Source organism: Tigriopus californicus, chromosome 2 (assembly GCF_007210705.1).
Source record: "Tigriopus californicus strain San Diego chromosome 2, Tcal_SD_v2.1, whole genome shotgun sequence".
Classification (NCBI taxonomy): Eukaryota; Metazoa; Arthropoda; class Copepoda; order Harpacticoida; family Harpacticidae; genus Tigriopus; species Tigriopus californicus.
Window position 1 is genome coordinate 5,638,188 of NC_081441.1, and position 26,551 is coordinate 5,664,738.

At 48.2% G+C, this 26,551-nt stretch overlaps 6 protein-coding genes across 6 annotated transcripts in view; 3 read left to right on the forward strand and 3 right to left on the reverse strand.

Moving 5' to 3' along the window:
* The first annotated feature begins 1,083 nt into the window (after window positions 1-1,083).
* On the forward strand, window positions 1,084-4,951 carry LOC131876865 (jmjC domain-containing histone demethylation protein 1-like). Its single transcript, XM_059222375.1, has 5 exons — window positions 1,084-1,999; window positions 2,192-2,643; window positions 2,714-3,370; window positions 3,460-4,358; window positions 4,438-4,951. Exons 1-5 carry the CDS (start codon window positions 1,391-1,393, stop codon window positions 4,842-4,844), a joined length of 3,024 nt encoding a protein of 1,007 aa, XP_059078358.1. The 5' UTR covers window positions 1,084-1,390; the 3' UTR covers window positions 4,845-4,951.
* Window positions 4,952-5,135: 184 nt separating this feature from the next.
* On the reverse strand, window positions 5,136-7,598 carry LOC131876866 (poly(rC)-binding protein 2-like). Its single transcript, XM_059222376.1, has one exon. The coding sequence runs from the start codon at window positions 7,109-7,111 to the stop codon at window positions 5,480-5,482; it is 1,632 nt and encodes a 543-aa protein (XP_059078359.1). The 5' UTR covers window positions 7,112-7,598; the 3' UTR covers window positions 5,136-5,479.
* Window positions 7,599-13,788: 6,190 nt separating this feature from the next.
* LOC131876867 (reticulocalbin-2-like) lies at window positions 13,789-15,483 on the forward strand. Its single transcript, XM_059222377.1, has one exon. It carries the CDS (start codon window positions 14,154-14,156, stop codon window positions 15,207-15,209), a length of 1,056 nt encoding a protein of 351 aa, XP_059078360.1. The 5' UTR covers window positions 13,789-14,153; the 3' UTR covers window positions 15,210-15,483.
* A 180-nt stretch (window positions 15,484-15,663) lies between these two features.
* LOC131876868 (large ribosomal subunit protein uL24m-like) lies at window positions 15,664-16,583 on the reverse strand (the record flags this gene model as incomplete). The annotated part of the gene is given in 1 exon segment (XM_059222378.1): window positions 15,664-16,583. A coding segment is annotated over 1 exon segment (798 nt). The 3' UTR covers window positions 15,664-15,734.
* Window positions 16,584-18,342: 1,759 nt separating this feature from the next.
* On the reverse strand, window positions 18,343-23,047 carry LOC131876869 (ATP-binding cassette sub-family C member 10-like; the record flags this gene model as incomplete). The annotated part of the gene is given in 2 exon segments (XM_059222379.1): window positions 18,343-18,674; window positions 18,770-23,047. Coding segments are annotated over 2 exon segments (4,521 nt in total). The 3' UTR covers window positions 18,343-18,431.
* Window positions 23,048-25,111: 2,064 nt separating this feature from the next.
* LOC131876877 (uncharacterized) overlaps window positions 25,112-26,551 on the forward strand; it is a 2,669-nt gene continuing 1,229 nt past the window's right edge. Inside the window, exons 1-2 of the mRNA XM_059222390.1 lie at window positions 25,112-25,869; window positions 26,071-26,513. Coding sequence (XP_059078373.1) covers window positions 25,405-25,869; window positions 26,071-26,513 — 908 coding nt within the window. The 5' untranslated portion in view covers window positions 25,112-25,404. The remainder of the gene's footprint in view (window positions 25,870-26,070; window positions 26,514-26,551) is intronic.

Here is a 26,551-nt window from a genome sequence, read left to right on the forward strand (position 1 = left end):
GTGGTATATTTATGGTTTTGGAATAGATCAGCAATAAGTTGTTCAGTGAAAAATAAGACTATGAGCATTTGATAGACTCAGAACTTCAGATTGTACCCGATTGATTCTTGAGTTAGGGGGGCTTTACACTAGGATGGAAAACCGAGATTAAATCCGGTTTGAGGATGGAAGTAGGAATAGGGATGGGACGAGTTTGTTTTTGGTGTTTGAGTCTTTTTGTTCAGCTTGAGTACAGCGAAAGACTGGAGTCATCTGCTGAGCTCAAATCTTTGGCCAAACCCGCCGCAGCTTCAATACTCAAAGCGGATTCAATCTCGGTTTTCCATCTTAGTGTAAAGCCGCCCTAAATTCGCCCAAATGCCGCCCTTACTCCGTCTTCTTGCTCGATGTTAGAGCCATGCGGAGCACGAAACCTACCTATCCTCAGCCATTGACTCTCACTCATACATATCGACGATGCTGGCTGGGCATGGTCTGTCCCAGCCCACAGACCATATAATGTACTAGGCACAGACACAGACCATATAATGACTAGACCGACTAAACCTTGCATAGCGCGAGGAAAAATGCGAACTTTCATCAGCTGATACATACATTTTGGTGTACAGTGACTTGTGCTTTTTCATCGGCCAGGGTGGCCGGATTCTAAATGAGTCTGTCACTGATTGCGTTTGTTGAAGACCCAGCGATTGTAGGTCGGTAGTACTGATCAGGCAGTCACCCTCCTCTTTTCTGGCGTCCAGAGTTGTTGACACAAAATCCATTTTCCTCTGCACTGAGGTCGGGCCAATGCGACATCTAGTCGTTGTACGATCTGTGGGCAATCAGTGACAAACTCACTCAGAATCCGGCCACACTGGCCGATGACAAAGCATGAGTCACTGTACACCAAAATTTATGTACCAGCTGATGAAGGTTCGCATTTTTCCTCGCCGCGCTGCGCGAGGTCTAGTCATCATATGGTCTGTGGTACTAGGCCCTTGGGTAGCTTTCTGCCTTTTTCTGCCTTTCTGTCGATCTGGCTTTCTGGCTATTGGGCCATCTCGGCCTGGTGGGCGCTAGCCGGGCTTCATCCGTCGACTCCATCCTTATTGGTATTCCTCCCTGGTCCTCTGGATTGGCGGCCCGGAAGCACAACCAAAACAAGCTGTACTCCGCGTGAACCGCGTACCCAACATAGGCAGACAGACAGACAGACCCATAGGTCTTGACTATCTACATCTGAATTAGGATCGGGATCAGCAGTCACGGCTCAGAACTGGAATCCTCCTCGTCCCCCTCCACCTGCCAGGGATCCAGGATCCAGACGCCGAGGGAGACATAGGGAAAGGTAGGGAGAGGGCGGCCACGACCTGGGCGGATTCTTCACCCGGAGCTCGAGCCGCACATCATGTCCACCGGCAAACGGAGAGGGCGTGGCTCTCGAGTGGGTGTTACGGGGCGAGGTGTGGCTGGCGGAGCCGACGGCGACCGAGCCCTCCGCCAAAAGAACAATGACCGCCGCCACGCCTACTTGGACGGGCTGGATTCGGACTCGGATGAGGAAGTGCTCAAACAGACCTTTAACGTGCTCGAGAAATTGGAATCGCCGCGATTCGCCGCTTACTTTGTCAAGGAGCTGGCGGGCGACGAACTCCAGTTGAGTTACTTCCAACGCTCGGGCTTTGCCACGCCCATCCTGGTCAAACGAAAGGTGGGCTTGGGCATGACCATGCCCGAGGCCGACAGTTTCACGGTGACGGATGTCAAGAACGCAGTGGGGGCCCGACGGGTCTTGGATGTGATGGATTGTACCACGCAACGGAACTCTGAGATCACCATGAAAGACTTTGAGGAGTACTTCAACAACCCGAATCGAGATTCGCGCAAACTCAATGTCATTAGCCTCGAGTTCTCGTTCACCAAGTTGGAGCCGTTTGTCATCGCACCCAAAGTGGTACGGCAAATCGATTGGACCGACAATGTCTGGCCGCGACATCTCAAGGAGCAACAGACTGAGGTAAGTGAACCGGATGGAGCTGGAATGTGCTGACCGTCTGTCGTTCTATCGTCTTCACGGTCGGCCTTTCCGTCGGCCTTTCCGTCGTCCTTTCCGTCGTCCTTTCCGTCGGCCTTTCCGTCGGTCAGTCACTCAGGCAGTGAGCCAGCCAGTCGGCGTAATCACTAATGGGCTCGTTCCGTCTTTATGTAGGGCACCAATGACCTTCGCGAGATGAAGTATCCCAAAGTACAAAAGTATTGCCTAATGTCCGTGGCGGGGTGCTACACGGATTTCCACATCGACTTTGGCGGCACGTCCGTTTGGTATCACATCGTCAAAGGCAAAAAAGTGTTTTGGATCATTCCGCCCACCGAAACCAATCTCAAGATCTACGAGCAATGGACTTTATCTGGCAAGCAAAGCAACGTCTTCTTCGGCGATTTGGTAGAAAAATGTGGTAAAGTCGTCTTGGAGACCGGAAACACTTTCTTCATTCCCTCCGGTTGGATCCATGCTGTGTACACGCCCGAGGATTCCCTCGTATTTGGCGGTAATTTCCTACATTCTTTTGCCATCGAGAAGCAAATTCGGGTGGCTCAAATTGAAGAGATCACAAAGGTGCCGCAAAAATTCCGATTTCCCTTCTTCACGGAATTGCAATGGTAAGCGCTAGGCCAAAGAGTGATTAGTTGACGGCAAGGCATTGCTAAACGTACTTTTGGCTCATTCCAGGTACGCTCTGGACAAATATTGTTATCATTTGGTGGGCCGAACCCACCTCGATTTTGACCCGGATGTCAAAACCCGGCTCCTAGGTTCCAAAGACGAGCGGCAAATGTTCAAAAAGAATCTGCAGCATATTCACCTCACGCCCCACGAAATCTTTGGGATGAAAGCCATTGTCATGTACCTTCACGCGCTGGCCGTGTCGAAAAAGAGCGTGCCCGTTCTGCTGGACCAGCCTGTCAATCTGATCCGTGATATACGCGTTATAGTCAACGAACACAAGAGCGACGATCCCCAGCTTTCCATCTCGGGCAAGCCGGTTTTCTATTGGCCCGGAATCAAGTACGACCCCGGATACTCTCGTATCAAGCCTGTGGCGAAGTCCAGCAACTCCCGGAAGGAGAAGACCAAAGACGTGTTTATTATTAAGAAAGAAAAAGGCAAAAAGGATCGAGTGCCGTGTAAGATCTGCCAGGCTTGCATCAGTCCGGATTGCGGCATGTGCAGTTACTGCTCGGACATGCCTCGCTTTGGTGGGCCTGGGCGAATGCGACATCCATGTCAAATGCGCCAGTGTCTGCAACCCTTGCTCATTAACTCCGTGGTCTGCAATATTTGTGGCTTGGATGGTTGGTATGCAGAGACGAATATGAGGCTAATAGAGTAAGTCCCGATGAGATTCTCCGTTTGTTGTTCTGTCATGCCAGGAACCAACGAATCAATCAATGACCTCTTTGTTTGACCTTTTCCAGTCGACCTGCAGGCACTTGTGCCTTGATGGAGTGCAATCTTTGCAATGAAGTGACCCATCCCACTTGTGTGACCGATGTGGGCGTCGAAGGCTACATCAAAATGGAGCTGCCAAACTCTTGGGAATGCCCCAAGTGCGTGAAAGCGGGTCTAGCAACCAAGCTAGAGCCGAAAGTAGAAGAGCCCAATCAGCCGTCACCGGCCAAGCTCATGAAAACTGAAAGTGGGGATGCCTCGCCCATCAAGAAAGCCATGGCCTATGGTGCGGACACGAATTTCAGTGGCTATCAGTTGTTTTCAGTGCAGGGTCGTTCGGATCAGCCCAAGCACGAGTTGCGACAAAAACTGTCGGAGCAGATCGTATCCGCTTCTACTCATCCTCACAAAGAGCCGCCTTTTGTCATTCGCCCTCCTCCCATGCAAATCTCCGCTGAAGAGATCTACACGCGTCGGCAAGACGGGGATCAACTCGTCGACCTCAAATTGGAACGCGGTGTCATGCTCAAAGTGTTTCAAAAACTCACTACCGTCGATTTGAGTCAATGTGCCTCCGTGTGTCGTGATTGGAACAAAATCCTCCAAGATCCTAGCCTCTGGTCGATGGTGAAGCTCTCCCAAATGAAGATCACCTCTCACTTGCTCTCGCTCATTGTTCAACGGCAGCCCAAGTCCTTGATACTGGACTGGAGTATCGTGGGCAAGCAACACCTGACCTGGCTCCTGCCTCGTATCCCTCAGACCAAGATCATGTCCCTCAGAGGCCTTGATTACAGTTCCTCGGTCATTGCTCTCAACACTGTTAACTGCCCCATGCTCCAAGAACTCGACCTGAGTTTTGTCACCAACTTCAATGATGTGGCCTTGTACAAACTGCTCTCAGCGCCCAAGGACTCTCGCCCAGGTAAGTTAAGGATTATTTTGATGCCTTTATTTACCCAATTACTCAAGGAGTTGTCATCTTTTTCAATCTTCGATCCCAGGTTTGTTGGACAAGAAATCCCGTCAGAAGCTCCTAACAAAGCTGACCTTAGATGGCACGGAGATCTCAGATGTTGGCTTACGATATGTCACTCAATTCCTTAGCCATCTCCAAGAATTGCGGATAGCAAACTGTTGGAAAATTACGGACGCAGGTTTGGCTCAATTAAGCATGAGTGACGCCAAGACCGCCGAAAACCTTCGATCCTTGGACATATCCCACTCCAAATCGATCTCGAATGCGGGCCTACAACACTTGAGTCGCTGTCAAAACCTGACCAAGATTCATTGCACGGGAACTGGGATCACCACGGAAGGGATGAGGAAGTTCATTGAACAGAGCCCGGAGAGGCTAAAAATCTCTGGGGGATCGTTAATTGAGCCGAAATGTGGCCGGAGATCACAATGATCTGTAAGCCCCTCCATCGATTGTCATTTTGCGATGAATCTTAGCCTCATATTTATGATGATCCTTTCCAAGAAAGAGCAGTTAAAAATACAAATTCTTGCAGCCCACTCACTCTACTCTATAGGTTGATAACGGTCATTGAGGAACACTCTGTGTTTCCAATATCAAGAAGTTTGTTGCCACTAACCCTTTTTGTCTCGAGTTTTGATTGAGGTTGACAATCTAGCCCGTGTCAGTGTACCACATCTCCACGGTGATCGACCGTAAATAACATATACCTGAACACTCTGGTCCTCTTGTTGGCAATAACAGTTTATATTAGAATTGAAGTCTGGGTGGGTATCAAAATCAAACATTTCGGTCGACTCGTATTAAAAGGTAGCAAAAACCATTAGAGAACCTTCCATTTTTTTCGCATGGTTGGCAGAAAATCTTACCACTTTGGCTTTAAAATATGAAAGCATTCCTTTGTGTATTAGCTTTCTTTCAAAATTTAGCTAGATTTTCTCAACTCGGGTGGATAGTAGCACTCTACAACTTCGAACATACATTACACAATCAATTAATAATATGAGTTGTTTATAAATGATTATCAGTCAGTCAGCATCACCATTAATGGAATGAACCTCTTCATGTCATCTCCGACGACCGCCTCGAAATCCTACTCCGCTGCCACCATTCCGATAGGAATGGGCACCACGTGATGGATGATGGTGATGGCCAGAGGAAGAAGATGAGTTGTGGCCTTCGTAGTCGCGATCCATGGATGGTCTGCGAGGATCACGTAGGTCGCGCGGGTCTCGAGGCACGTTCTTGGCAGAATATTGAGAGGATTGAATCGAACGATCCTCCGGGTAGCCCGCATAATCGCCCCCAAACATGGGTGATTGTTGAGATGAGGGCCCGTGGAAAGCCGGAGGTACGGGAGGCAAAACCTGCGCAGGATTGGAGCCCAGACGTCCCATATTGGACACGGGCTGGCCCCCGCTGGGCAGATTGGGTTGCTCTTTGGTCAACATGTCAATCGTGGATTGAATGAGGAACTTGGCCAACGTAATGGACTCCTTAGTACCCGATATGGTAACCGTCTGATCGGCCCCGCTCTGCTTCAAAAATCCGGGGTCCTCGACATGTATTTGGGCACCGCTCATCTGACGAATTTCGGCCCGCTTCTGACCATCCGGGCCTATGATGGAGCTCAAATAGGGGGCCGGTATGGCCATCTCTTCGGAAGTCTGAGTCTGGTTATGGGGGGCATTGGTGATGGCTTGCAGCAGCACATCCGGGTTCATATAGGCGGGACGACGACCCGTGGGATCTCGATCCACGCCCGAATGGGCGGGTCCGGAAGCGTACGTCTCATTCACGCGTCCATTGTCTAGAGCGTGGCGGAGGATTTCGGGGGGACAGGGCCGGGCCACGTCGCCATCGATCAAATAGGCGCGTGGGCCGCACAATATCACAGGTCGCCAGGTTTCGGAGCCCGAACGAAAGGCGTCGGGCAGGCCCGATGCACCGCCGGCTTGCAGCGAGGGAATATAGGGTACAACTTCGCCCCGCACCGGCGCCTCTTGGAGCAAGGAACAAATGTGATAAGTGCACTGGACGCAGGACTCGCCCGTGCCCGAGATCTCGACCACGCGCTCGGTCGAGTCGGGTAAGCTCTCTTGCGAGACCTGAATGTACGCGCCCGAGAGTTCGCGCAGCTCCTTGACTTTGGCTCCTTGCTTGCCGATGATGGTGCCGCACTGAGAAGCGGGTACGGCCAATCGAATGATGAGTGGCTTGGACATATTGGGTCCAATGATGCTCATGAGGAAGTCCCAGAGTTTGCGGCAAACCAAGCTGAAGGCCTTCAGGATGACGTCGATGGATCCACCGATGGCCAAAACATGTTCGAAGCTCTGCGGATCCGTCAGACTGATGTGGGCCCCGGTTTGTTGCCGCAACTGACCCAGAAGCACACCGTCAAACCCGAACAGATACGAGGCCTCGTCGCGGCTCAACATCACTTTCAGCGTAATGGGGTAAATAGCCGGCGCGGACGCGTCCCCGTTATTACGGCTCGACCCCCCCGTGGGGGCAACCCCCGTCCCTAATTGGGCATTGGCACCTCCGGCCGCCATCGAGTAGCCGGCCAAATGGCCCGCCCCGGTGGCAGGCATGGGTGCGGCCGAACCCATTTGAGACGGAGGTGGGGGCTGATTGTACAAGGACGGGGCATTGGCAGCACTCCCGTTGAACCCACCCACCTGGGCCGCCATCATGCTGACGGGGCGGTGGAAGGTCAGAGGCCGCGTGGGTGGCCGGGGTAGGCGGGCTGGATGTGGGGCCCAGACTCTCCAGTAGAGCTTAGCGGATGGCGGCTTGGAGCTCCGCCTCGGCTCCCTCTTGGACTCCTGGGGTGGTTTTCCACTGGGCGGGAATCACGGAGCGATGAGCGTCAAGCGTCCAGCGCGCGCGTTCCTTCCGAGCGTGTTGTTAGTCGTGCGGCTAAGGCGAGAGTTACGTCCGGCTCAGGGACTGGAGGCACGACTGGAGGCACGACTGGAGGCCGCCCGCCCGCCCGCCGTGGATACCTGGGTTGGGGGTGTTCACGTGTCTCGGGTTCACCCCTTGTGGCTTGCTCGTGTGGCCTCGAGTCCTTGTCGAGAGAAGACAGTGGGTTGGAGTCTCGTGGATGGAGGATGGGATGGATGGATGGAGGATGGAGGCTGAGGGACGAGGGAAAAACTTGCGGAACAAACACCACATGCATCAGCCGACTCAGGCTAGGAGGCTTGCCAGAACATTTTCATGAAATACCCCAAAGGACGCCAGATATGACCGATGTTAGTTTGGACTGACAAACAAATTGTGATATGATACATCAAACCGCTTCTTAGTTATTTGGGATTCAATGGTCCAAGTTAGTTTGAGCGCCAGAAGGCCGCGGCTCCATTTTAACTCAGTTTTCCAAAGAATTCATACCGATTTTCAATATTACAAAGTGATTCTTATTTTGCTTGCATAATCTCGAAATGCTATCTACATCAAACGTGCTCCCAATTTTCATCAAATGGGTTTTTTGAAACTTTTACTTCTTGTTCATTGTGTAATTTTAAGAAATATAATTTTATGAAGCGACAAAATCAACAGTGCTGGGGTGAGTCCAAGCGCGAGTCCGAATGCACTTGAGTCTTTTACTTGATTTTGGAGAAATTGAACGTACTCGAGTTATTTTGAAAGGACTTGAGTCCGGACTCGTCCAAAATCTTGGTCTTTTCTTCAGATTCATTCACGCTTTATTCCGTCATGAATTAACCCTATAAGAAAGCAGCCGTTAAAAAATGATTAAATTAGCCTTGTTTAGATTAATAAAAACAAGATGAGTCTTTTCCCGTGACTTGGGTCCAATAAAGGACTCAAGTCATCTGCTGGACAACACAGCACTAAAAACCTAATGTGTTTTTTAGTAGATACAAAAATTCCAATTTGTTTTTGGGTATTTGCATTAGAAGAAAATAAGGGCATACAATGTTTGGGTCCTTTTGTGAATTGTTGTTCCCAGCAGTCAATATTTTTGGCTCAAATATGACTGAAACTAACGTTTTACCACTTGATAAAAGCTAGGTTGCATTTGATTCATTGATTTGATCCGATTTTCTTTACATGTTGCAGTTTTTACTTATTCTTTTTCTAGTTTTTACCCCAGACATGGGGAATTACCCAGCATTTGGCAACACTAGAAGCCAGTCCGTGCTGCTGGCTCCATCTGTGTATAGTACTTTACCCACCACCCAATCGCTAAGCTTTGGCCAGTTCACTCCATCCAGTCCATGAGTTGAAGGAGTCCAAGTAGACAGAGCCAGAGAGCAGACGAGTCGTTAACGCAATCGAGGTACTCCCGACATCTCTGGATGTCAGCCTGAACTGAGACTTTTTGCTTCCGTTTCCGTTGAGTGTTTCCACCATCTTGATGGAAATTACAATTTGAGCCCCATCATAAACACATAAACGATCTGTCATTGCACGTTTCAAATAACTGGTTTATCGGTTTAGCCTTTGGTAGCACCTTTTTGGGTGGGTCGAGAAATCTGTCGCTTGACCAACCCAAAAGTAAGTCGACCAAGCTAGACCAAAAAAAGGGCTCAGACAACTTGCTCAAACCAGTCTAATGAACAATGTGTCAGATGAGAGCGTTGCCTATTCGGACATTTAGGCAAGCTCCCGGAACCAGCCAACACACTTGCCTGCCAGTGTCAGTGATGCAAAATTGGCGTTTCAAACTCGTTTAACGAAGGTGACCATTCCTCATATATAGCAATATGAAAGAAGGGTCAGCTTCTCGAAAACGTGTTTGAAGCCCCAAATTTGCATCACTGACACTGTTACCAGCAAACAAAGGAACCTGCCAGAGCTTGCTTAAACATCCCCATGGGCTTTCTATTGAGAATTTGGAAATGTTGTTAACCATTCAGATTTGCACCAGAGATGTCAGGAATACCTCTACTGCGTATCGGCCGGCCAGAACGGGCGGGCATCTTAGTATCCATCCAAGCAGGCTAGTCATCGGTGGTCTTTTTCCCAAGAGATCGTTTTTCCAAGTTCATGTCTACTAAAACATTTTCCTACCACAGCAAATTTGGAACTTCAACTCGTGGACGATTTCGAAATTTGACTGCGAAAGCTTGCGACTTTTCTTCAATCATTAATTCATTATTCATTGACACTTGTACGAAGATTAACATTCCACTTACTTTCATTTCTTTGGTGTCAAGCCATAAACTAATCACATTGGTTAAAAAGGCTTATCAAGTTTTTAAGAGAAATACCCAAACGCATCTTGGCATTTTTGGAGTTTTAAAACCTTTGGTTTTGTTGGATTTAATTTTTTTTACTCATTTTTATCTCAGATTAAAAACTTAGATGCCCTAAACAAATCACAAAAAGTGACTTTCTAAAAACCTATTTGATTGAATTTTGATAGGCATTCAGTTAGCTCCTAAATCTAAATCAACACAAGAAATGAGTTGCATGGAAATTAATGGTCCTATTTTCATGCGTTTTAACTTGAAATTGCTCCGGTTATATATAAACTCAAATTCTCGAACAATTGACATGGATTGTTAACATTACAAAAATAAAGATTAGTTTCATTTATTGCTCCATCTAACAATAACCATTTTACAAATGTTGCAGATACTTTTTTATATGTTAGAATTTCCTTACCACTTTAACACTTACCACTCATGCTGGCATGTCGTTCGTTCTCTTTTTGAGAACTTTTTTACCACAAATGGGAATGGAATTCCCAACAGTTCAAGACTGAACACTTATTCATTTCAATCAATCTTATTTTCATATCATTTGATCGACCAACGGATTAGATTTCAAAGTTTTGCTTGATGCTGATGCATGGCTAGCTTTTTATCTAAGACCCCTAGTCAAAGCCATGTTTCTGTAATGGAAATGAACGAGACCTGCCAATCTAAAGTTAATTCCTCAATAATCTTAACCTTTGTGCTGTCTTTTTTGGCAATAAGACAATGCACATTCAGGGACAGCCCTTTTACGGCTTATTGTCCTTTGATGGACTAGAGCTATCAAATCTTTGACTAGGCCTTCTAACCCTAAAAAATCCTGCTTTTGGACAAAATTCATCTTAGGCGGAGGATGAAAGAACCTTTGAGAAGAGGGAAAAAGAGGGGGAGAGGGAACTCTGGCCGCCACTTGAGCATACGATCTAAAAGATTCGTTGGGCTCATGACGACCCGAGAGGGAATTATTGCCACAAAGTTTGGACAGAAGAGAGGTTAAAGGAATTGAGGTTGAGGTTGGAGGAGAGGGAGGGGAACAATGGTAGGGAAAGAGGGGAGGGGAAAGGAAAGGGGTGTGATAAGTCTGTTGAGAGACTTGACAATGAGGCTGAGACAAGTGCTGTCTCTTCCTCCTAGTGACAAGATACAAAAAAGGGTTGTTTTTTTCCCAAAAGAGAAGGTTTATGCCATTTGTCCAAAATTTATTTGGACGAAAAAGGTAAAAAGCTAGGTTTTGGGTTTTTTAACTTCTGTTCCTAGGTCTAGTTATTAGACACGCAAACTCATTTGTCTATGCTAGTCATAGACTTCAAAGATAAGTTTCCAATCTGTTAACGTCCGAGTCTATAACTCTCAGATAAGAGCTTTGAAAACAGGCCTCTACTTAGGGAATGGAAGGAAATTCAAGAAATATGCATCTCTGATTTCAAGCATGTGGAGGAAGAAGACTTTGCTTTCAGAAACCGGCCTTTACTCCGTCATGAATTGACTATGTATGAGAGCAGCCCAAGAAGGATAATATAGATGATATCATTAGACGTACATAAACGTTTGTCTTTTTTATATCTTTTGTCGAATTCCTACCATTCCAATTTAGCTTGAAGTTACTGCTACGAAAGCTCTTTAATGACCTATAATCTTTTTTTCAACAAACAAGGTTGACCAAGGGCTCCCTAGTAGAAGAGTACGAGCATGAAAAGCGACCCCTAACGGGTGCAGCCTCCAAGATCCTAGGAGCCACATTTTATTCCAATGAAAAATAATCGGAACCAGTTTTAAGTGACAATGTGTTCTCTAATTCTGCTGACGACTTTTTTTCAAAGGGAGAGGAAATGTCATGTAGAGTCTTGCTCCGGTGGTTTTTTTACCTTTTCGTTTGAATTTGGAGCAATTCAAGAAATACATTCAGATAATGACGGAAAGTTTAAGTAAATCCCCCAATTTCAACCGGCATTGTCAATAAACGGATGTAAGGTACATTGTCGGACGAAAAGGGTTGCTAGAGAAGACTTCAGCTTGGCGTTGAAATAAGATAAATAAGATTAAAGTAACTAACACATTCGACAACATCAAATACATGTAAACCATTATTTGGGCAATGTTCTCCTTAAGGATTTCAAGTTCTCCTTGTCCAGATTGAGTGGCATCTCAGTTTCTGATGAGATGCTTACAGGTTCTTGCTCCTGTTTTCTCGTGCTTGATGCGGTGTATCTTGGACCAGGGCAAGTTCCCCTCTTCTCTGAAGGTAGCTCATGTTGTTCCAATTTTCAAAGGGGGAGATTCAAGTTCAAACTTGTAGAGTTTCTTAAAGTCCATGAAGTCCTTCCCCCTAGCCAGCACGGGTTCCGAGCACATTTTAGCACGGTTACCCAACTGATTGAGCATTTAGCGCAGGTCATTGAGGGACTGGAAAGGCACGAGTCAATTGATGTTTTCTATCTTGATTTTGCCAAGGTCTTTGATAACGTAGATCATGGCCTTTTGTTGAATAGGCTTCATGACATTGGGATCCAAGGCAAGGTTCTCAATTGGAAGAAGCTTCATTCAGGATAGGAAGCAAATTGTAAAGGTCGAGGGATCCTTTAGTGACCTACATGATGTCAAGTCAGGTGTTCCCCAGGGCTCCATTTTGGGCCCCCTCCTTTTTATAATATTCGTTGCCCCGCCTCAAAAGCTTAGAATTATTGCCAGTCTCTCTTCTTATGCTGACGATACAAAGTTAGTGTCTGGTAGGAATGGCCAAGATTCCACTAGCCTGGCAAAGGACCTAGAAATAATCTGTTCTTGGGCCCTGAACGGAATGAAATTGCACTCAATGACCTTCGGGTCAACTCCTTTGAATGCTCCACTCATAGATAATGGAGGTAACGATATTGAGCAGGTCTCATCTATGAAAGATTTAGGTGTAGTCCTCCAAAATAATGGCAAGTTCGATGAGCTTATCCAGTTGAAGGTGGGTAAATCTTTTCAAATGTGTGGTTGGATATATTGCACGTTTAAGTCCAGAGATAGCATCACGATGCTAACTCTGTACAACTGGATTGTTCAGCCACATCTTGAATATGCTTCACCAAAGGTATCTTATACTGTTCGTTTTCAAAAGCATCCATGAGCTTTGTCCCAACCCAGTATTTAGGGTCAATTCTAGTGACCATCAAGGCTTCATGTGCGTTTTGAGAGCACCTTCAAGTCCTCGAGAATCCAGACTAGTTCGACCAATGAAGTCCACTTCTCTTCTTTCTCGGGCTCCTTCATTGTTTAATTTGCTTCCCCTCTAATATTGGAATGGAATACGTTGGCCTTGTTGATCCGGTAGCATCTTTCAAGTCAGACTTGGACAAATGTTTAGATAGCATTCCAGATCAACCCTACATTCAAGGACTAGCTCGGTCTGCCAAGTCAAACTTGTTGGTAGACCAAATATCATATAAAGATGCGATGCCTAAATTGGGAAGTAAGCGACTGAAAACGCCACACAAACCTTTTTTTCTTGAAACAATGAGCAGTGACTTTGTTGTCCCCCCCCTTTCAGATTTCGTTGATTTGAAGGCAGCGGTGGATGATAACTATGCCCATTTTCAGCAGAATAGTTTGTCAGTTTGAATATCAAAGCACTGGACATGGCAGGCTCCATCCCGTCCATCCCATCGGTTAGCTTGTAGTGTTCACTCCCCATACATTATGGTCGGTTCATTGAACTCTTTCAGATCTGAATGGCACAAACGTGCGGAGAACGCCATGCTCAGGATTAATAACCAACAAAGGTTTGAACTCCACCATCATGGGCATGGCCGTTGGCGCTGTCGATGGCGAACGGAAAAACATAAGCATAGATAGAATGAGAAGCTACATAACGTAGATGTGAGTAAACGGCCACTATTGGTGCGCCCCAGATGAAATATATAACCCATGCATGCATGGGCATTTCCGTTTAGCGTCAGTCCATTTTTGTCTAGATCCTAGATCCTGCGGATGAATCCGTGAATGCGGAACGGATGGGACGGTAGGCGAAGATACACACTGTATGTAGTAAATATGTAGAAGCGAGTTCGCGGTGGCATTCTAATCTGCCGCTGATCTACCCTCGTAGACGTACGTACTAGTACAAAATGCATACTTGGATGGATTGAGAAACTGGGAATCGATCGAGGCATACAGAAGGAGAAGACTCGGTCGGCTCAGTGGCTTTGAGGGACTTCACTGACTTGGCTGTTGGATCAGGCAGACTCAGGCTCTGGTTCATCGCGTGTGTTGAGTTAGGCCGGCCAAGAAAACGAGCTCGAGGCGATGACGCATAGCTCGATCTGGGCTTGAAGCCACACCTCTCCAGGGCGTATATCTGTCCCCTGGTTCGTTGGTTGGGCTGGTGGACTCGCTGAGCTCGAGGGAAGAACGGGCCAGACCGCGGACCCCGTCGCATCATTAGTCATCGATCATCGGTCGCCTGGGATCGTCAAGCAGATCGTCATTAGGAAGTCGGCCCAAGCAAAAAGACCCTGTCCCTTTTCAGATGGATTTGAGGGCGTGCCGTCGAGGCCCATCGGGGCTGGCCTGGTCCGCCTGGTCCACCTGGTTGATATGGCTGACTTTGGGCGGCTCGATTCAAGCTGGAGTGCCCCAGAAGCACGCCGGGCACAATCACGCCCGTGGCGGACAGGCCGAGCGTACGGCCGACGGGGCCTTTGCGTCGCTGAACACGGGCGAAGCACCCACCCACGAGAATGCATTCGATCATGAGGCCATCCTAGGATCGCACGCCGAGGCCGAAACCTTCGATCAGCTTTCACCCGCCGAGGCTCAACGCCGTCTGCGGATTCTCTTGGACAAAATGGATCGGAATCACGATGAGCGCATCGAGAAACCCGAGCTATTTGCCTGGATCCTCCGATCTTTCAAAAGTCTTAGTCAGGAGGAGTCCTCGGAACGCTTCAAGGACGCGGATTTGGACGCCGACGGCGAAGTCACATGGGCCGAGTATATCAAAGAGGAGTTTGAGATCGACGATGATGAAGAAGGCCAAGCCGAGATGAAGAGCATTCAGACGGACCCGGATCGTCTGGACGAGCTCCAGATGATGGAAGAGGACCGGATCCTGTTCCAGGCCGCCGACAAGAACGGCGACAACAAGTTGACCCCCCCCGAATTCCTCTCATTCAGCCATCCCGAGGATGACCCGAGCATGCATCAGGTGGTGCTTCAGCAAGTGCTTCATGACAAGGATCGGAACCGAGATGGTCGGATTGACTTCCAGGAATACATCGGCGAGCGCGGACAGGATCAATCCAAAGAGTGGATCATCAGCGAGAAAGATCGATTCGACAATGAGCTCGACAAAGACAAGGATGGCACGCTGAGTGCCGAGGAGATCAAAGCCTGGATGATCCCCAGCAACAACGACATTGCCCACGACGAGGTGAGCCACTTGTTTGCGGGGGCCGACGATGACGTGGACGGGATGCTCACATTCGACGAGATCCTGACCCACCACGATATTTTCGTGGGGTCCGAAGCCACCGACTACGGAGAGCATTTGAATAATCTCCATAAATTCGAGGACGAGCTTTGATGGTGAATGGACGCTTCCCGCCATCCCTCCATTCCCATCGGTAACTACAGCCCTCCTCTCAAACCCCACCCACATCTCCATTGACCCCGAGTCAAAACTCGCCGCTGTCAGATGTAGCTAAAACTGCAAGTCTTCTCTTTAATCCGATGTCTTTTGAAACGTTTCTTTCGGCATTTATGTTATCCAACACTGTTAGTCTCCTTTTTACGTCGAGTGTTTGTCTTTATGTCAGTTTTCCGTTATTTGTGCGTGAAATATAATTGTCCCGATCAAACTTCCGGCTTTAACGCGTTTCTTGTCGAATTCGATCGGTTCATCACGCTCAGCTTTGGTTTGGTGGATCGGGATCGGATTACATTCTCATTTGTCGAAGTAAGCCATTGAACAATGAACGATCCCATCTACGTACATATGATCCATTATCGATCCATATCGATCGACTGATGAACGTCAGTTAAATTCACAAGCTTACATTACATCTATTTACGCTAACTGAATGGACATTGATTGAACTGAGAGACTGACTTAATACCAGTAGGTTCTGGGCGGGTTGCGGGTCTCCACGATCCCCTCAGACTCCATGATATCCATCTCAAACGTGCATAGCTTGGGCTCAAAGGTGATTTCCTGCACCAAGCTGGCCGGCGTGTCGGTGCGCTGGTTTTCCCGATATCCCACCGGCGTCTTGTAGTCCTGCGTCTCGAAAGCGGCCGAAGGGATGGGAAGGATGTGACCCGTGCGGGTGGAAGTACGCACCCGCTCACCGTCTTCGCTGAAACGCCATTCCACTTGGGCCGGCGTCTCATCCGACGGGTCGACGAGTTGGATGTCGGTGGTGACCACGAGCGGCTTTTCGCGCATGATCATCATGCCGGGGAAATTCCGGCTCTCACCCATCATCTCGTACTTGCAATTGAGCCCTTCCACGCACACCCAGTTCTTCTCCTGGACCACGTAGTTGATGTAGCCTTGCTTGCCCTTGTCGGGGCCCACCAAAATCTGGACTCGATCCCCCTTGAACCACATCCAGTCTTCGTCCAAGATGGGCTCCACGTAGTTGTTCTGGACAGGGGCGTGGGGCTCGTGCTGCTCCCAATAGGCCGCCGACCAAGGTCGGTCCATGGTGAACTCCGGGATCCGGGACGTCTCGATGGCCTGCTTGAAGGCCGGATGGGCCACGGGCGGCTTGTACTTGAGCTTGTAGGCCTTGCGCATCATGTATCGCTCGGGTAGATTGGCGTACACCTTGCTCCAGGTCATGAACCCGGAGTCGAGTCCGTCGCCAGCGCCACGGCGGGCCCAATGCATGGGCAGCAACCGCATGATGGCGGGAGGGAGACACACGGGCCGGAAATGGGCTAAAGATGGGCCAGCAATGACCAGACGGGACTGCACCAGAGCAATTTCAACTCGAGATGGACGTGATGGCCGTGATCGACGTGATACACGCAACACTCGCTTCTTGCTCAAAACTTGAGGTTGATGTTGATACAAATTGGTCTGTGCTTTCTGGTCACTAAATCCACGGAACACTGAAAGCAAGTTTGATGCAACCTTTTCCACCCCACACGCTTGCCCGCCACGATAGCGGGCGTTACTCGTACATATATTATATCGTACATGATACATATATTAGGTTAGTCGTTCCTCAGTAAAAGGAACGGATTACAGTAGCAATTACGTTGACCAAAAAGAGTAATTCGTTACCCAACCGTTACTCGCCAAAAATGTAATGGCGTTAGTCGTCACAATTACTTTGACTAAAATTTTAGATGACCAATAGTTCAAGGGTTTTTGCCTCATCAAGACCATACTTTATTAAATGATAGTTATATTTTTGATTCAAACAGTCCTAAAATTTGAAGGCTTCCTGCCAGTATGTTACACTAATGAGCATTGATGCAGTTTATTTACTTAATTAACACTGCATTACTCCCGTTCTTAGCCATTTTTGTTTGTGTCAATGCATAATAGGAAAATAATTTCCTTTCAAAATTTGAAATACATCAACAGGATCACTTCTATAGGGATAGCATGCCTCATACTCGTTGGAAATTTGAAACTTAGGAGGCAAAATGTCAAAAGAATATATTCAGGGTGGGGATTTCGAATTAGGACCAAGTTAAAACATCATACATTAGGTTACGTTACAGAATGAATTTTGCTTTTTCGTAAGATCAAACGTAAGAAAACTGGTTTGCCCACTTCCGTTTTATTTTTTTTCGTTGTTGTTTGAAACTGTGTTCGAAAACGTTTCAAAAATTAAATCTTCGACAGTATTTGGTTAAATATTTGAAGTATTTTCCAAATATTTTAGCGTCTTTTAAGATATTTACCAAGGATTGGTATTAGCACTAATTCTGGAGTACATATTATTTACATAATTTCACATCTAAAACAAATCTTTTTTTGTTCTCAACAAATGATTGTTGATCATTTGCAACCATGACAAAAAGTCATGATGGATAAACAGCATTAGAATTTGTCAAGTCTATAAAGCTTCCCTGTTAGAACCGTGTGCTTATTAAAGTCATGGATGGATATGCGTAGGTTTGAGATATTTGGTGTGGTGCAGCATACTCATGCCGAAGGAAAATTTCACTCTGAATCAGGTCCTTGAGTCCAACGAAATTTGAATGGGATCAGGGTGGGGTTCTCTCATGACGATGCTTCAGTTCGTATACAAATATAACAAGATTTGAAACCACAATGACATGGATAGTTGTTAAGAGTCAGCACAGTTTTCAGCTTTGAGCTTCTTTAAGATACACGAAAAAATAAAAAAAATGGAAATTTATGTTAAGGTTGCCTAATAGCCTCAAGTTTCCTCAGTTGCCAAGAGAGAAACGAAATATTTAATGCCACTCTGGAGCGTGAAAAAAGGAACGAGTATTTTTATTGTGTTTGGGGGGTGTCGTTGCAAGTACGCCATTTTAAAATGTAATGGGATAATACGAGTATAAGTACAGTTCCTTTCTCGAAACAAAAAAAATACTCAACTTCGTTACTACTCCTCTGCAAAATACCTACCATGTCCATGGGAGAAGCCATTTCAACCCCAAGTTGAAGATTGGAAAATAACGAGATAAGCTAGCTATTTAATTGGATCAAGTCACAGCTTAGCACAATCATGCATAATGAACGCTTAATTATATTTGGTTTCAGTTTGCATTGATTGTCATGGACAGAGAGTGAAGAGAGTGGGCTAATCATTGGAGTTCATTAATTCTGCGATACATGTTGAGCAAACGCAGAGTTGGGGTCTTGTAACAACGATTGGGGCGGCCCACTCTCCAGGACTTGACCCGAGGCCATGACCACCACTCGATCCGTTCCCAGAACGGAATCGATCCGGTGGGCGATGGATATCACAGTTCGATCCTTGAGTGAGCTTCGTAATACGTCTTGCACTAAAGCGTCCGTCTCGAGATCCACATTGGCCGTGGCCTCATCCACGCACACTAACTAGAAAAAACAACAACATCGTGAACATCGTGTTGTTGGCTGATGAAATGACGAGATCACCCAAATCATATTCCATGAATATGAATCCTACTTACCTTGGAGGGTGAGAGGATGGCTCTAGCCAAGCAGAACAGCTGGCGTTGTCCCATGGACAAGGAACGCCCCCGCTCGTCAACCTGGCCGTGCAATCCGCCTATCCGTTCCACCGCCGTAATCAAATGCGATTTCCGAAGGCTGTCCCACAACTCAGGCTCAGAACTCAGCCCCAGGGGGTCCAGATTCTCACGCACTGTTCCACTGAAGAGAAACGGCTCTTGGGGAATGATGGCCAAATTTCGACGCACGTCCGACAAATTCATGTGGTGGATGTTCACATTGTCCAAGAAGATCTCACCATTGGCAATGTTCACCATGCGGAAGAGACTTTGGAATATGGAGCTCTTTCCTGAACCCGTTCGACCTACGATGCCCACTTTCTCATGGGGGTGAGTTTTCAAATGGAGCCCTTGAAGTGCCCAAGGCATATTGTCCCGATATCGCATAGACACGTTGCGAAATTCGAGCACACCTTTATCTGGCCAATGAGGCGGGCAAGCACTTTGGCCATCCCTGGGCTCGGATTCGATCTCCTCAATGTATTGGTAGCACCTTTCCACGGCTACGAGCTGCTTCTCCGTTTCCGTGAAGCTCTTCACCAAATCTGAGAGCTTGCCTGTGATTCCCAAAGCGTAGCTTATGGCCAGACCCACATAGCCTGGATTCACGCTATTGGTATGATGTTCGACCACGGCGATCAGGGCGATCCCGGTCACGACCGCACAACCGATCATTTGCAAGCGTAATTCCAGCCATTGAGCCGCTGCAATGCCCGCGTATTGGGCCTTCTGATTGGCCTCGAGCTTGTCTTCGTTCTCGGTGTTAAACCGTTTGACTGCTTTCATGGCTCGAATGGTGGGGAGACCGCTCAGCGTTTCGGAAAAGTGCGCGTAGATCGGTGACAAGGACACGGAGCCCATTCGCTTGAGATCGCGGGAGGCGGGTCGATAATTCTTTTGGATGTCGTAATACAGGAAAGCCAGAGGCACGAGGATCAGCATGATCCAAGGCACAGAATACGCACACACTAGGATGGGTCCAAACACGCCGAAAACTTGATCCAAGAAGATATTCAGGATGAATGGCAGACTGTCGTCGACCGTGTAAAGATCCGACGAGAATCGGTTTAAGATACGACCAAGGGGCGTACTATCAAAAAACTGCGTGCGAGCACGCATGATGACGTTGAGGAGTTTCTCATGGACGGCCTTAGCGGCACAAATGCCTCCATAAGCAAAGAGAAAGGCTCGAGCTAGACTCATAAAGGTGTTGAACACGGCGATCGAGCCGTACACTACCAAGTGATAAGTCTCGTCGGAAGCGCCTTCAAGAACGGGCGAAAATAATCCAGAGTCCGCCCACAGAGGAATCTGGGTTCCGTTTTGGTTTGAATCTTCAGAGACCCATTGAGCCAGCCAAATGTCCGTGGAATTCCTGGATGCTTGCATCAAGGCCATGGCGAGGAGGATTGTAATTGATAGGAAGTTCCCAACCGCTCTCCAATAGTTCTTGTAAATTGCCAGCTTTACATGACCAACGATCTGAGTCTCGTCGTCAATTTGGTCCGATCCTGCAACATTGTGTGCTTCGGGGTTATCATCTTTTTCGGTTTCTTTTCGCTCGCGTCTTTCGCTCCCAGCAGCAGTGTGCTCTTTATCAAAATCCACCTTGGTCAAAATGTCTTTAGGTGATCCTTCGTCGGTGATCTCGCCATTCTCCATCAAAATCGCCCTGGAAGCGCCGGCCAAGAATCGGGGATGATGCGTACACAATATTCTGGTCTTGTTTTTCAGCAAGCCCATGAGACATTTCCGATAGATGTGACTTCCTACGGGTACGTCCACCGCCGAAAAGATATCGTCCACTACGTAGATATCTTTGTCTTGGTAGACAGCTCGGGCCAGAGCCACCCGAGCCTTTTGGCCACCACTTAGCATCACTCCAGCTTCGCCCACATTCGTGTCATCTCCTGAGGCGAGCTGCTTGAAATCCTCCTTCAATGCACATGCGTCCACGACTTTTTGGTACCATTTCAGATCGAAAGACTTGCCGAAAAGGATATTCTCGCGAACGGTGCCCTGTTGTAGCCAAGGCTCTTGCTGGACATACGCTATCCCTTCACGGGCATCTCTGACAAATATGCTGCCTCGAGTTCGCGACAATTCGCCCAATAAAGCCGTGAGTAGAGTGCTCTTTCCACTCCCAACCCTGCCCACAATGCCAACAAATTCTCCCTTGTTGACCCGAAGATCCATGCCTTTTAATTTGAAATTGAACTCCGAGGTCGAAATGGTGGAAATGTCAAAATCCGCTCGGGTTATGGACACATCCGTTTCCGAGATCAATTCTTCCTCCACTTCATCGGTGGCTGCTGAAAAGTAGGCGTTCCGATCGATCTCTGGCAGTCCCAAATAGGCACTGATTCGCTTGATTGAGACTGTGGCCTCTATAACGCCATTGAGAACCCACGGAAAAGCGTTTAAAGGTCCAGTGAGCATGGCAAATAACGCGACCGAAGTGAACACCTTGGCTGCCGTCAGACGGTTGCCCATGAGGACGTACGTGGTGAAGGTCAACACGGAAATGATGACGGGAGTGGTGGCCCATAAGTAGACGCACACGGCATCCAAGTACTTGCGCCCTTTTAAGTGTTTTAGCTCGTCTTTTCGATGGTCAGTGACCCGACCCGTGAAGAAGCCTTCCCATGTGAAAAATTTGATAACGCGAATGCCAGAGAGCACTTCCGACATGGTTTTGACCCGCTGATCCTTGGCCGTCATCATTTTAGTGCTGAGACGGCCAATGGTGTCCGCTATCACTTTGTTCAAGGGGATCATCAGCAACGTGAAACCCACACCCGCGAGGGATGCCAAGCCAACTTGCTGATACAGCAAAACCATCGTGATGGTAAACTGGAAGGGCAAACTCCAGGCCGCATGTAAGCTGGGAGAGAAGTTCACAATTCGATCCGTGTCCGTACTCATGAAGTTGATCACCTCGCCCATACTGAATCGACTCAGGTTAGCTGAAGTCACGTTCAAAGTATGTTGATAAACAGCCGTGATGATGGAGGCCCGGATCTTCAGACCCAGCTCACTCATGAACATGTTGAAATGCGTGTTACACATGGCTACTACGAAAGTGGACACGGTCAGTCCACCCGCATACAAGTAACCCCATCGAATATCCTCGTCCGCGTCCTCCATAAACGAGACCAACCGATTGAGCAAAATGGGGCTGGCAAACCCGGCGCAATCGGCCACGAACTTCAAGATCCCGATGGTAAAAAATCGCAAGGCAAACGACTTGAAAAGAGCCCGAAACAGGCCCACTTCGCCATGCGGCGACTTGAGCTCGTTCAGCGTCATTTGGAATCGCTGACTACTCACCGGGGTGGACATGTCAATAGGGACATTAAACACGTCTTCGGCCGTGCGAAGCTGACCGCGTTGACCCTTTCGGATAAGAGGATGTACCCACTGGAGGGAGACGCGGGACAACCAATGCGTGTGTTCCTTGGCCACACCCAAATATTGAGCGTGGCGCACGTGTCGATATTGGGGATCTTCCAACTCATCGGCCGGCAGCAACATGGGCTGGGTCGGATCCTGGGCCCAAGGTCCGGGCAATAGCGACACAAAATACACGATCAGCCCGATGAGCTCGATCAAAGCCGAGCTGAAGATGACGTTGGATTGGCGGCTCTGACCCGGCGGGTAGGCGGTAAATAGGCTATGATACTGGATCAAATCCACCATGGCACACAACGAGAAGATCAGGAGCAGGCTGCGATGGCCTCGAACCGACCAACCAATGCGGTTAAAAAGGGCCAGAGTGTACAAGAGATGGGCCAGCCACGCCAAAGTTTTCAGGGCGGTCTGCACGATCTGCGACCATCCCGTCTGGGCCAACGGATCGCCATCCACGCCCCAAAGTAGGACATAACCCACGAAGGGCGTGAGCGCCAAAGCCAAGGCCGCTACCACGCGGGCCCACAAACACAGGCGGGCCAACCGCGAGGCCCGCCCACCCAGGTTTCGGACTCGATAGCCCACATAATAGGCCGAGAACACGGCCAGAAGCAAGTGCATAGGACAGATGAAGACCAGGCGGGTGAAGCAGGCGCCCAGACTCTGATGGACCGGGTCCCAAAAATGCCAGCCTTGGTGGCCGCACAATGCCGTCTGATTGACCGAGGTGAGTCCTACCCACACCCCAATGGCCCCAATTGGACCACCCCCCGGGGCCGGGGTGTGATTGAAAGCCCCAGCCATCATAATAAGCAGGGTCAACGACGGGCTGGCTTCATTAGTGAGGCAATTACCGATGGATACACGTGCACGCCAGTCGATGTCATTTGTGGGATTGATTCTTGGCCAGTCTGAACGACGAGTGATAACTCAGGAGTGATGAAAGATCAAAAAGGTACGGATGAATCGGAGTTGACCTTTATCTCTGCTCAGTGGAGGGCATCATGAGAGAGAGAGAGAGACATGGTGGGTAGGGCGGTGGGTTGCGGTTCTCAGGTAGGCTCATTCCCCTTCGAATCTCGTACGAATCTCGCCATGAAAGAGGATAGGAGATTGCGGTCAACCACGCACGCACGCATTCAATTGTGGCTGGGTGAATCGTCACCATGTTAATGGAGGGGTCCAGTGGGCTCAGACGCCCCACACGCCTCATGCATGAAGAAGCATACACGCCTCTTTCGTGGTTAAGGCCGGAGAAATTTAGATGGGACGTCAACGGAGGGATCGGGAGGGATCGTTGGTGGTGTTTGGCGTGTCTTTGTTGGGTTGTGGGGGACTTTTAGGGTGGAAGAAGTGGGCCCAACTCCATGCTCTAGCTAACTAGCTTGTTTATTTTTGGTCATGGATGGGCCTGCGCCAGAAAGAAATGAAATCACCGAACCTATGGTTTGCGAACGCCTGGTAACTTTTCTATGAGCTTTTTGAACCTCGCAAACGGCAATTTACAGGCAAATTCAAACTGGAAATGACCAAGGGGGAATCCCAGTTTGGTTATTGCAGTTTATACAAGAAAAGGTATTCTCGTCCAAAACTCAAATTTAAGTGGTGTCAGACACGGCTCACCCTACCCTGGTCCATGCTGGAGGGTCCGGCTTTACAGAATCCTAGATCAGGCCCTACCACTCTTTTCATCTGACCTCTAACTTTTAACACTAGTTGACTGTCTGCCGTTTTCAGCTTGCCGTCATTCGTCTCGTTCAAGATAGCGGTCACCCTGGCCCATAGAGGGTGCGCAGTGCGCAGTGCGCAGTGGGCAATCGCTCTCGTTAGCTGCGCAATCCCCGCGCCCGCTGCTTGGCCTAAACCAATGGTTACGCACTTGGAAGGCTCCAACTGCCTGGTGCGTGACGTCACCAGATATAGCAAAGAAGGGGTCAACCTTTGATGTGAGGATAGGCAGTGAAAAGAGGGGCTTTGGGCTATATATTTAGCAATATATCTCGGAATAAACATAATGCTACCAAAAATGAGCATACAAAATATGGGACAATGTCCAAAGATGCAATGTGATTCTGAACTTGAGCTAAATATTGAGTACAAGAACCAGATTCATGTGATTTAAGGTGCAATCTTAAGATAGGTATTGAATAAGACTGGTTGGAATGATTAGATGTGTAACTTATATTGGCTGTCAACATGATTTGATGAATTAGTGAAAAAGGTAACCGAAACTTCAAACAAACTCACGAATATATTGAAAAACTGTTTACTTATTGTTTACTTATTCAACTTGCTGAATTTAGCACCAATATATGAGCAAACCACAACTTCTTCAAGATCTGATAAAAAATTGTGAAGATAGAATTGAGAAACATGTGTTTGCAATAATTAGTCAGAGCTGATCAGGATATTTGTTTATATTTCTCAATGTTATGGAAATAAAATCAGATGAAAGAACTATGTTGGATGTAATATTGCTGAAAATTCAATTGAATTGCAACAAAGAGTCTTCACAAGGAGTACCTACAAAAGATGCTATTTGACATATTCATTCTTAAATCCCAAATGCCTTTACATACAAAATTGAGCTCAAACAAGAAAGATTTTTTCTTAGAAATTGTTATCTTTGTCCTTATAATATTGAAGTTGCTTTTTACAAGTCATGGTGTTCAAAAAATAGCTTATCAATATTGTGGATACCACTCTTAAAACCTATCAGTGTACCCTTTGTTGGGTGTAACCTTTAGCATCCACATTATAAAAAGATAGAAAAAATGAGTATGGTTGCCTCAAAGGTGAAAGGTAATATTGTACTCCCACCATTGGTTCAACTAATTTGAATCAACCCGTTTTTTGGTCTATGTTTTCTCTCTGCTGTGCTCTTCCCTTCTTCTCTCCGCTTTGACGTCAACCTCCACCCGCTCCACCCCCCTCGGTTTATCTCCTTTCTGAGGTGCCCTCAGCTGTATTTTAGGACCTTAGCCTAAACTGAATCAACCCGGGAGAAGAAAACACTCGAAATTTAGAAACCCTCGACACCAATGTGGTAAACCGTAGGCCAATCACCACCATGACCCTCCAAACACGGGAACGGTGAAAATTCAAGCGGTTGGCCAGCTGGAAATCCCCCCAAGTTTGATCGGGTTCATCGCCACAGCAGCACCATGTCATTTGCCAAGCCCCGGTTAACGCCCAAATTGGGGCGCCGGAATACGGATCCCAGCCCCAGGGGGGTCGCCCCCTCGGTTTCCCTAGCGACTAAAGCCGCTCCGCCCTCATCTCAGCTCGCGCGCAATAGCAGTAACCACGTGCCGAATGGACGGTCTCAAGGGTATACCACGCCCTCGTCCACGCCCGCCGTCCGCGCCACCCGTCCGGCGACCACGGGTCCACCCCCCTCTAAACCACCCATGGTCCTAAACGGACTTAAATCGCGCCGCCCGCCCGTCGCCACCACCGTTCATGTCTCGACCTCGAGCACCCAGAGGACGCCTCCCGGTGTTTCCAGCAGTGACACGCACTCATCGCTCACCCTGTTGGCCTTGAACGGCGAATATTTACAGTCCGAGTGGATGCTGGCCGTCGCCCGTGATAACGCCTGTCAAATCCGACACGCCTGGGACAAAGAGGTAGGTTCCTCCATGTTTTACCCTCAGGCTCATCCATACAGTACCGTTGCTCTGAGCTTGGAACAGGGTGGGGGTGCCTTGGGTCCATTCGAACACGCGTTTGTGGGCCATATTCATATTCAGAAGACAAATAAGTTCTCTTTTGTTAGCCTCAGTCCTCCATTGTGGACCTCATTTCAACCTGAGCCTCTTCCGTTTCAGTATGTTCAAATTCGAACGGCCTTGAGCGAGGCCTTGTCCGAAAAGATCCGACAAGAAATCGAACTGGACCGCTGGCAATACCTGACCCTGTTCGCCTCCACCAAGGCTGTCGAGAATGAGATTCGCGCCCGATTGGTGACCGTGTTGCCGGAGACCGCTCAGAAATTGCACCTCGCGGCTCGAGCCCTAGAACGAGCTCAGACTTACTTAACCATTGAGGGCGTGTCGGGTACGAAGCCTGAGGATTTTACTCACCTCAAAGTCCAGATCGAGTCCCGACAAGCGGCTTTTTCCGAGATAGCTCGTCACCTTCAAGACGATAACTCGCGTGAAATGGCCGTCCTCTGTCAAGAGGTTCTCGCCAATCTGCATGCCGTTCGGAGTTCCCAGGGCGATGTTCACAAACTCGTGCACGAATTGGATCAACTTTCTACGCGGGAGGCCTCCCTGCAGATCAGTCAGGCAGATGCCAAGAATGAGC